The following is an 11,991-nucleotide window of genomic DNA, read 5'->3' on the forward strand; positions in this document are numbered from 1 at the left end:
GAGACTCTGCCAGTGTCCACTCCCCCCGCTGAGACTCTGCCAATGGCCACTCCTGCCACAGACACTCTGCCAGTGTCCACTCCCCCCGCAGAGACTTTGCCAGTGTCCACGCCCCCCGCAGAGACTCTGCCAGTGTCTACTCTGCCAGTGTCTACTCTGCCAGTGTCAGTTCCCTCAGCAGACATTATGCCAGCAGCAATTCTCCCCACCGAGACCATATTAGCATCTGCCTCTTCTGCAGAGATGCTGCCAGCATCTGTCTCCTTTGTGGTAAACAGTGCCACAACCACCCAGACAATAATTTCTCCATTTACTTTGACCACATGGGACAAAACTGTGGCAATTAATCCCTTGTATGATGTGCATTTGATTTCTCCCACTCAGTCAGTGTTGCCTGACAACCTTGATGTGGAACTGTTTTGTGACTTTGAGCATGGTCTATGTGACTGGGAACAATCCACAACAGATGATTTTGACTGGGTGCTTCATCGGTACCAAACAGCCTCAAGAGAGACAGGACCAAAACGTGACCATACGAAAGGCCAGTGCAAAGTCCAAGGAGGTAAGGGAAAATCGAATGTGTTTTGAGCCATTCATATGACAGCAGAGAAGGAAGCATGGGACAGCGTTTTTTTCCCCCCCAAGATAGAGACTATAGAAAGAAAAGAAGACCAGAATATGTAAATTTGGAATAAGATGTATGAACATTTAGAAGGTGGAATGTCACATTTGTTTTGAAGTGTTTTTTCTCCTGTGAAACATTTTAAAAATTATTTCACAATTCAAAGGATGTGGACATTGCTACGAAAGTGGTCATTTATGTGTGCAGCCTTCCCATCAGTTTTTCAGTCCTTTGGGTCGGGAGTTGTGTGTTGGTCCGATTGGAATGGAAGTCGATTTCCCCTTCCATCAAGAATGAGTGAACCAATGGATTTTACATCAATCCAGTTGCGATTATTTTTGCTGATGGTAACTTTTTATTCCAATATTGAATTCAGTAGGTTTCAGTTCACATAAAACCAAATTCTGAGGATGCTGGAAATCTTAAACAAACACAAAAAAATTCTGGAGAAATGCAGCAGGTCTGGCCGCATCTGCAAGAAAATTATATCAGACTTGAAATGTCAACTCTGTTTCTGTCTTCACAAATGTTGCCAGACCTGCTGAGTTTCTCCAGCACTTTCTCTGCTTTAACTTCAGTTCACAAAATGATGGAACTCATACCTACGATTTAGTCATCTAGTCTTTGGATTCTGAGTCTAGTGACGTAACCATGAGACTTCTCGTAGAGATGTACAGCATGGAAACAGACCCTTCAGTCGAACCTGTCCATGCTGACCAGATATCCTCTGTATTGGAGTGTGATTGAATTGTTGATTGTTAGGCAGTGGGCAGTTTGGGTCCCTGCACAGAAGGTTGTTCAGAACCACTGGGAAAAAGTCTTTGTGGACTCACAAGGTTGAAAGTAGGAATGGAAGGATTAAGTCATGTTGAGTGGTGTGGGATATGCTCAACGGAACAGAGTAACCAAAGGACAACTTATGACGGTGGGGCTCAAAATTCTTTGTTGTTTGAGAGTATACATTCAGAATTCGTACCAAGAACATGTAAATTTGGAAATGTCCGGAATTACATAAAGATTCTCAATCGCAATAGATTTTTGTTTAGTGATGCTGCGTATTTCTGGTTTTGATGGTTCTGGTGATCAGATGGTTTGTTTGACCAATTTTTCTTCAATGCAGGTCACTATCTGTACCTGGAAGGTTCATTTCCTCAGCAGAGTGGGGAACAGGCAACACTCATCAGCCCTCCACTGAGAGGGCAGAAGTGCCTAACGTTCTGGTACAATATGTTTGGGAAACACATGGGTAAGTTGTGAGGGTCCTAGCAGCAGACTCCAGTCATAACCTGTAATTTGCACAGAACCTGACTGATTTAACCTCTTGCCAGAAATAGAACAAAGACATCAATAAAACTGCCATTTCTAACTCTGAAATTTGGTGATGGGCAATGCATGAAGAAAGCAGAGGCGGGAGGTTGAGAGGCAGTGTATGTACCTAAATGGTGCTTTTGATGTGTCAAGGGCATTGAGGAGGGGTTCGAGTATGGAGCAAGAGCAGGAACTCCTGGTTTCCGTTACGCTTCAGCCCACATTGCTCCTTGAGGGTGAGGCATAACAGGACTGAACATGAGCAAAGATCACGAAAGGCAGAAAGATACTGCTCACTTGTAGGAAAACAGTGGTGTGATCTTAGATTTACTTTTGATCCCACCTATTCAACTGCAAATTACAGTCTCTTTCTGGAAACCTTTTAATCAGGGCACCACAAGGGGTTTACTAAGTAAAAAACAGTTGAAAATTGGACCTGCTGATGGACTGCCCAAATCCACTTTCTTGCAGGTTCCTTAAATGTATTCCTGAAATACGAACAGTCAACTTCCTGGCACAAGCTGTGGTCTGTCTCTGGAAACCAAGGCCGGAAGTGGCTGAATGCTGTGATTGATATTTTCACTGACGGGGCCAAGTTCCGAGTAAGTCAAAATATGGTTTGCATCAAAGTACAAACTGCTGAAGAAATAAACCAATGCAAAAGTTCACTCTAAAGAAGTAGTTAAACCAACCAGCATACGTTGTTTTTACTGTCAGCCGAGGACTGTGCTATGGAGTGCACTGGTGATGTAGGTGCAATGAAGGCTGAGTGAATATTTTAATTTATCCTGAAGCATCTACCTGCTCACTGGATGTTTATGTGATTGCTGTTTGTGGATTAGGTGCCAGCATTTGAGAGTGGAATTCTAGATACCCATGAATGCAAAGCATTTTGCAACACATTGGTATGGGGAGGGGGGTGGTGGGGGCCAGTTGGCAAATCATTTAATATTTTGCTGGCCTTGAACCAAATTTAAGCTTGATTTGTCTGAGGGGGCAGCTGGACTTACTGACTCTGAAACATCTCTTGTACATTTCTGCACTGCGACTGGTCAACCTCGAGGGCACCAACGTTCAATTTTCCTGGTGGGGTTGCAAGAGAAGTTTGCATTCCTTACAGAATGGCCGTGAGCCTCTCAGGCAGGCAAAGGCGGTTTAAATACTTAGAAGAAGTTCTTTGGTGCTTCTTTTTGAACAGATGGGTACAAAATGTGCTGGACAATAACCAATCCACGAGGACTTTATGCTGATCAGGATGGCTGCTCATGATGCAGGACAATTACCACCAACAGACCATCTTTGCAGTGAGAGGACAATAGGTCGCTTTCCGAATCCAGCTCCTTGATCCACGCCCATCCATGGCTTCTGATTACCCCCAACTGGGGCAATTAGAGCCCCTCACTTCATGAAACCAGTGCACAGGCAGCCGTGATTTCCTTGTAAGGAAACTGTCATAGAGTGGGACAGCGTGGAAACAGACCCTTTGATCCGACTCGTCCATGCCGACCAGATATCCTCAATTAATCTAGTCCCATTTGCCAGCATTTGGCCCATATCCCTCTAAACCCTTCCTATTCATGTACCCATCCAGATGCCTTTTAAATGTAATTGTACCAGCCTTCACCACTTCCTCTGTACTTCATTCCATACACGCACCACCCTCTGCTTGAAAAAGTTGGCCCGTAGGTCACTTTTTAAGTCCTTCCCCTCTCACTTTACACGTATGCCCTTGTTGCGAAGTTGTGTAAAGTACTTGTGAATTGGGAGACAGCAAGTTAGAAATTGTTTGTAAGAGGTGATGTGCTTTTCTCAGCTTGCAGACATTTCTGCACTGCGACTGGTCAACCTCGAGGGCACCAACGTTCAATTTTCAAAAATGTCTGCAAGCAGCTGTAGATGTGCAGACAGTCCTGAAATTGAAACATATGTATCAATTGGCTGTGTGGTTGGAAACCTGGGCTTGTTTTGATGATAAGGCAACTAGCTTCAATATTAGCCAATTAATTTATACCAGGCACTTGGAGACTGAAAATCAATTGAGTTCAAATCTGATGGGTGTTCACAACCTAAGACCAATCCTAAGAAGAAGGTTTTTTGAACATCAGGGTGACAGTGAGCTAGCATCAGAAGAGTAGAACTCTGGCTGTCATAGAAATCTTTAAGCTTTCTGATCGAGCACCATCTAAAAGGTACCACGGCACTCTTAGCTAATATTCCTGACATCAGAATTCGACAGAGAGAGGTGTTTCAGACACCAGAATTCGACGGAGAAAAGTGTCCCTGGCCGAGGATCAGCAGAGAAGGCAAAGAACATTCCGGAAGATTTATCTTGGCTATAATTTGAGAGATTAAGTTTTAATTTTTATTTTAGTTTGGTTTATATAATTGGGACTTGGAACAGCATACCATTAGAATTTTGTTATATTTGGGAATAGTTAGTAGTTAAGGTGGAATTGTTTGGTTCATTAGTAGTTTTGTTAATTTGTTCACTGTTAGAGTTGGATAAATTATTACTCGTTGCTTATAGATTGAGTGAAAGGATTTCATTTCATTTAACCTCTCCTTTATAACTGATTGGGAGGTGAAAGGCAGGTTATATCAGTTCTAATTATCAGAGGGGCTTGAACTCCTCTCCCTAACACCCTGCTTACCCTGGGAAAAAGGACCTTGGCTATTCACCCTATCCATGTCTCTGATGATGTTATAAACCTTTACATAGTCACCCCTCAGCCTCCAACGCTCCAGGGAAAATAGTCCCAGCCTATTCAGTGTCTCCCTATAGCTTGTCAAGCTTTCCCATCTGCCTGGAAGGCAGGTTATTGGGAAGATGACTAATTGAGGCCCCTAAGAGGCCATTAATTGACCACTTAAAGGGCTTTGGTTGGTGGCAGGCTGAACAAGTCCCACTGAACCTTTGTGCCAAAACTAAATTGGTGAGTTTGTGAGAACGGGGTAAGTATCACTCAAGGGCCACATCGCCCATTTCTTTCCCTTTCTTGTCGTCTATCTTGTTACCTCCAAGAACGGGAATATTGTGCCTATTGTGTGATGGTGAGAGGAAAAAGATGTGACGGTCCATCAAACCCGCCTGATGCCATGGTGCCAAGACTATAATGGTTAAACACTTACCTTCACCCACCCCAAACCATGTTAAATTCTAGAAAAAATTAAATTCAGAATACAGTTCAGGGACACGGAGAATCATGAGGTGTTTGAATTCACTTCTAGACTTACTTGATGCAGAAACAAAATCACTGTTTAATTGGAAAGATGTTTGAAGGAAACGTTGGACTAGGGTGGATAACTGAAGAGGGCTGTGTTCACAAGAAGGATATCCAGGGCCTGGTTGAGCCAAATGGCCTGAATCCTTCTTGTTATGTCATGTGTTTTTTTCTCTGTTCATTTGTCGAGATGAAGCAATTGCCTCAAGGGGCCTTTAACATCTGTTACCTTTAATTGATATTTTACTGTAGGCAGACCTGACTTGTTTTTGTCTGTTCAGGTGATTATTGAAGGTGTGCTGGGACCGAGCTATCGGAGCGATGCTGCAATTGATGACGTGCAGATCTACAGAAATAGCTGTGAGTCAAGCTGGAAGCACTGGAACCCAACCTGCACTCGCGGTCTGAAGAAAAGGAACAAATATCACTTGGGTTAGAGAGTTGTGACAGCAAATTTCTTCCTTCCAGTCCTGCACAGGGTGTGCTGATTGCCCAGGGCAGTATTCGTGGATTGGCAAATCTGCACCCCAAGGGGGACAAGCGATGTTTTGCATTCAGGAGAGGACCTTGCCAGGAAATATTCAAGAGACGATGAAGTGTCACCTTCTGAGAGATTGGAGCTTTTTTAGACACCTGACCCTCTTCCCATTGCGAGTCTCTTGCTTCTGAGACAATGTATTCAGGATCAGATGCAATAAATGCTTAGAATTAGTTTTACCTTCGTTGTATTTTGCATTTTCTCCCAACTGAGTTCATGGCTGGGTTTCAAATGCCTTTGATAACACTGCTCCTTTTTTAACAACTAAACACGAATGTTTTGTGCATATATCATCTTTAAAAACCTCAGGACATCCCAAAGGCTTCACAACTAAATACTTTTGAGATGTTATTGTCATATTGTTAGAAATATGACAGTTTATGTATAGCAAGCTACCTCAAACAGCAGTTTATTTTTCATGATATTGACAGAGGAATAAATACTGACTCAAACACTCCTCGTCTTCTTGGAAAAAATGCTATAGAAGGAATAGACAGGACGGTCCATTTAACACCTGATGGCCATTTCAGTGTCCCCTCTAAGCTGTGTAGCCATACAGCAAATTGGATGTTCCCAAACATAAGGACCTAAGAAACAACAGCAAGACAATATGACTTCCCAGTTCTGTACTGCCATGCATTGTAATGATGGCTGTTCTTCAGCTCCAAGTCCACTTTGATGCCTGCTCCCTATATCCCTTGTTTCCCAAAGACCAAAAATATGTTGGTTATAGCCTCAGGTGCATTCAATGATGGATCATTCGCACCATTCTTGGAGAGAGTATTCCAAAGATTCACAGCCCTTTGAAAGAATAAATTTCTCCTTATTTCAGTTTTCCCTTTCTACCGTGACATGTTTTCAGTACCCAACTAGGGAAAACACCTATTGATATCTCCACTGTAAGTTCCTTCAAATTGAATGTTTCAATGAAATCGCCTCTCCTTCTCACTTCTAGGGAATGAAGATCTAATTTATTCAGCTTCTTATCATATGACATCCCTCTGATCCCAGAGACCAGTCCAGTGATTTTTCACTGCCTTCCTTAAATATGTCAGCCTAAAGTACACACACTATGCAAGGTGCGGTATACCAATGTCCCATACAATTTGTGCAAAACTCCTTCATTGTTGTCTTTCGATTCCCTTGCTATGAAAGCCAATGTGACTTTTGCTTTCCAAATTGCATGCCATACCTACATGCTAATTCTTTCTGCTCTCTCTGAATGTGCATCCAAGTCACTCTGAACATCAACATTAACAGACTTCACATCTTGTAAACTATATTATCCTCTTCCATTTTTTTGGACAGAAGTGAAAAAGCTTTATGTCCCCACATCATTCCTCTAATCACCACTGTTTAATCTGTCTCATTGTTTTTGAAGCTACTTTGTACCCTGCCCACAGCTTGAATTTCTAACTTGCATTTTATCTTTAGCAAACGTTGGTAGATTACTTCTGTCTCTTCGTCTAAGTCATCAGTATAGTTTGCAAATCCCAGCATTGACCCTTGTAGCCTTCCAATGCTCACAGCTTGTTCTACTCTCTGTTTCATGGATGTTAATTGTTTGTCTGCTCATGCTAACATCTTCTGCAACTCAATAAAATTGTGCTTGCTATATTACCCTTTCAGATGGCAGCTCATTGAATTCCTTTTGGAAATTCAAATACATTACATATAGTTATTCCCTCTGACTACCATACTAGTTGTGAATTTTAGAAAAGACTAATAAAATCAGAAAACATGGTTTTCCTTCAGTAAAACCATGTTGACTTTGTCTGATTGTCCAATAATTTTCTTCATGCACTCTTAAGACTTCTTCAGTGTTAGATACCAGCATGTTCCCAATGAATCATGTTAGACAAATTGGCCTTCTGTTTGCTGTTTCTCTTTCCTTCATTTCAACAATGGTTTTGTTCGCTTTGTGAACTTCCAAACTGCTGAGATTGTGTTGAAATTTTGGGAAAACATCCTCAGTACATTCATCTTGCCTGCAGCTGCCTCCTTATAAATATGATATGTCAGCCATGAGGTCCAAGAGATTTGTTGGATTGTTGTACCTTGTTTTCATGGTAATAATAACTTTCTTATTCATTTATTCCCTTGGTTCCCTTCTATTTATCGCATGTAACTTGTCTTCTGTTGTGAAAACAGACACAAACTATTTGTTCAATGTCTCTGCCATTTCCTCATTTCCCATGAGACTTTCCTTGTTACAATTTCTTCGGAACCCACGTTTAGTTTAGCTTCTCTCTTCATTTTTTGGTACAGTGAAACCTCCTACAATCTTTGCCAGTTTATTCTCAGACTTTTTTTTTCATTTTTATCAATGATTTCTGGCTTTTAGTTTCAAAAGTACTTCCAATCTTCAGGTTTAGTATGGTTTCTTGCAACATTAAAAACTTCTGAACCAAACTATCCATAACTGCTTTGTTAACTGCAGTCTGAACTTTTTTTGATGACTTTATGGGTGTTTTTTTTGTTTGAACAATTCAAATTGTTTCTTTAAATGTTTTCTCCACTTTATTTTCTGCCAATGTTTTCATCTCATTCCCAATACAGCTCAAAATTGGCACTTCTATGTGAAAATGTGTATGTAGCATGTAATTGAAATTCAAGATTCTACGTAATTCCATGAATAGGAAATAGAGAACAAATAGCAAATAGAAGCAAAAGCAATTTTTTTTGTTGACTTTAGTAGTGAAGGACTTCTTGATACTGAATCAGGAGTGCCAGGTATTGGTGACCATACCATGGAGTGAACAATCAAACTTCTGAGTCGAGTGGCAAGAGTGCTGCTCAGGGAGACACAGCAAACTTAACCAAGTGCATTCATCAGCAAGTTTAGGTTTAGGCATTCCTTGTTTTGAGAGCATCATCTGTAGCTCAGATAGAAACTAACAATCTTCCATATTAAATCTGCATGACTTGACTGTACGTTGAATAATTTGCTTCTGGAAATTAGAAGTTTTCCACCATTTCTCCTCCCGTTTTTAATTTCTCATTCATTTAATTCCTAGTTTGTCTCTTTTCAGAGTGCAAACAGCAATGAATTAAGTGAAATACTGTGAATAATTTTAGATTTTAAAGAATGATTTATCTTTATAGACAAAATATTTGATTTGATAGATGCCATCTTCTTAGGCAACACCAAAATTGTACATGTGCTGGAATTCTGAAATAAAAACGGAAACAATGAAAATACTTAGCACACCAGCAGCATCTGCAGAAAGAGAGATTTCTCTGATAGACTGTTGGAAGAAGCATCAAAATTCCAAAACTTTTCTGCACCATTTCTGCCATGAATTCGTGTTTCATCAGCAGCTTTGAGAAAAATATCTCACTCCATCTCCAAGTCAACTCACTTTTTTTGTTTCACATAGGACAACATTTCTCTCAGTATAAATGAGCTCCTGAATTCATGGACATGCGGATGTGGGTTTATGCTTCAGCATTGTAGAGAGCAATGGTTCTCTGAGTTTGGTCAACCACTTGAGACAATTCTCCAGGTGATCTTTGGTCTGGTCTAAAAGTGCAAATTGCTGACATGCAGTGCAATGACTAAGGTCGCTTGAAAGATGAAACCAGGCAGAGCCCTAATTCTGATCACTCATGGGCACCACACACACAATGGCTTCAGCATACATGACATAAATCATGTAATTTTCTAAGCAGGATTCATGTCACTATTTAAGTATACAACCATGAGATTGGATCTGGAACACTTTTGGGGCTGAAATCAAAGGACAGGAAGTAGCTGAACCTGTTGTTTGACCTGAGAATTAGCCTCTCAAGCATAGCATCAGATAATATTGATTGGTGTCTTGTTGAAAGCAGTGCATTCCTTCAGTTTTTGTGTTTTTATACTGTTGGCAAGTGAAAGGAGAAAGGGCAGGACTGCTAAGTCGTTTGCAGGTATATTCCATCTGCAGATCTTGTAGGTGAGACAAATGTTTAAGAAGCAATTCAGTCGAGCATTTCTCCTGCAAGGATTTCCATGGGATGGGAAATTTTGCATTGGACTGAAATAAAATTGAGTCCAAGACTGTAGCTGAGTTCAGCATCTGGACAAATCTGGCCTTTCCCTATCTCAAATGTCCCTATCCCTTACGATCCTGCATTATTCCTGTTCTGCATTTTTGAACATTCCTGAATTTAATCCGCCATTGGGTCTGCTTTAAACTGCTGAGACTCCAAATTCTTTGATAAAGCACATTTCTTTGAGCACAGAGGGTGGTATGTTCTCATAACCTCTCATGCAGCTTAGTGTTAAATTTTGTTTAATAACATTCCTGTAAAGTGACTTTCAGTGTTTTATGACCTGAAATGTACCATGAGAATACAAGTTATTGCAAATTGTGGATTTCAGCTTAAGTAGCTTTTAGAGGTAGATAGGGTGGTAAAAAAGGCCTATGGCATGCTTGCCTCCATTGGAAGGGGCATTGAGTATGAGGATAGACAAGTTATGCTGCAGATATATAGAACTTTAGTTGGACCACATTTGGAATATTGTGTACAGTTCTGGTCACCAAAGTACCAGAAGATGTGGATGTTTTGGAGAGGGTACAGAAAAGGTTCACCAGGATGTTGCTTGGTATGGGGGATTTTAGCTATGAAGAAAGGTCAGATAGACTGGGTTTGTTTTCACTGAGATGCAGGAGGTTGAAGGGTCAACCTGATAGAAATTTATAAGATTGTGAATGGCATACATAGAGTGGAAAGTATGAGGCTTTTTCCCAGGGTGGAGGGGTCAATTACTAGGGGACATAGGTTCAACATGCGAGGTGGGGAATGTTTCAAAGAGATGAGCGAGGCATGCTTTTCACACAAAGGGTGGTGAGTGCCTGGAATGTGCTGCCAGAGGAGGTGGTGGAAGCAGACATAACAGCAGCATTCAAGAGACAATTGGACAAATACGTAAATAGGAATGGAATAGAGGGATACAGATTCTCTAAGTGAAGACAGTTTTAATGTGGAAGGGCAAAATGTGTTGGCACAGGCTTGGAGGGCCAAAGGTCTTGGTCTTGTGCTGTGTTGTTCTTTGTTCTTTTACTGCTTTCTCAGTCTGAACTTGCGCCTGGTCCCACACACTGGTTTGCCACATTCAAAAACATGTTATTAATCACCCAGTGCAACATGCAGTTGTTGAAGGATTCCAAGTTTTTCACCTTCTCATTTCTGTCCAAATTCCTTCAAGTGTCTGATGATTTTATGTTCTTGGGAGCCACGAGATCCAACTCAAAAAGCTGTCTTTTCTGAGTTTTGTACTGTTGTTTTGATCTACTCCCAGAATTTTAGATGATGTAATATTTCCGATGTATGTTTTCAATGTCAGTTATTATCTCTAAATCACGTTGGCGCCATGCTGACTCAGTTGTTAGCAGCACTTGCTTACAGCGCCAGGGACCCAGGTTTGATTCCAGCCTTGAGTGACTGACTGTGTAGAGTTTGCACATTCTCCCAGGTCTGCATGGGTTTTCTCTGGATGCTTTGTTTTCCTCCCACAATCCAAAGATGTTCAGGTTAGTTTGATTGGCCATGCTAAATTGTCCAATAGTGTCCAGGGATATGCAGGTTAGATGGGTTAGCATCGTAAATAAGGGTTTACGGGATAGGATGGGAAGCTGGGTCTGAGTGAGATGCTGTTTGATGAATTGGTGCAGATTCAATGGGCTGAATGGTTTCATTCCACACTGAAGGTTTTCTAATGATTACCAGCCTACTCATCTTGCCAGCTGCAGGTGTCAAGTTTCTTCCTTGTCTCATTAATGATATGTGTCAGACTGGGCTAATATTTATTGCTCATCCTGAATTGCCCTTGAGAAGGCAGTTGTGAGCTGCCTTCAGTAACTACTGCAGTTCAGCTACACAGAATCATTGAATCCCTACAGTGTGGAACCAGACCATTTGACACATTGAATCTACCCCAACCCTCCAAAGGACATCCCTCCCGGACCCAACCCCCTAACCTATCCCTGTAAACCTACATTTCCCATGGCTGATCCACCAAGGCCGCACATCGCTGGACACTGTGGGCGTTTCAGCATGGCTAATCCACCTAACCTGCACACCTTTGGATTTTGGTGTTGATGCTCCACAGTGCCATTAGGGAGGGAGTTCCAGGACCCAGTGACAGGACTTGAACCTGCTATAAATTTCCAGTTCAATGTAGTGTGTGGCTTGGAAGGGAGCTTGCAGGTGGTGGTGCTTCCGTGTGTATTCTGCCGTGTTATTCTTGTGCATGGAGGTCAGAGATTGGAAGTTGCCTTGGACGAAGCATCTGAGATCAGACTTGTGTTCCTTCT

At 41.6% G+C, this 11,991-nt stretch overlaps 1 protein-coding gene across 1 annotated transcript; it reads left to right on the forward strand.

The window, feature by feature from the left end:
• The first annotated feature begins 6 nt into the window (after positions 1 to 6).
• On the forward strand, positions 7 to 5,865 carry LOC109913891 (MAM and LDL-receptor class A domain-containing protein 1-like). The gene is made up of 4 exons (XM_020513460.2): positions 7 to 562; positions 1,743 to 1,868; positions 2,402 to 2,532; positions 5,433 to 5,865. Exons 1-4 carry the CDS (start codon positions 43 to 45, stop codon positions 5,586 to 5,588), a joined length of 933 nt encoding a protein of 310 aa, XP_020369049.2. The 5' UTR covers positions 7 to 42; the 3' UTR covers positions 5,589 to 5,865.
• Positions 5,866 to 11,991: the final 6,126 nt, after the last annotated feature.

Source organism: Rhincodon typus, chromosome 40 (assembly GCF_021869965.1).
Source record: "Rhincodon typus isolate 14 chromosome 40, sRhiTyp1.1, whole genome shotgun sequence".
NCBI classification, from domain to species: Eukaryota; Metazoa; Chordata; class Chondrichthyes; order Orectolobiformes; family Rhincodontidae; genus Rhincodon; species Rhincodon typus.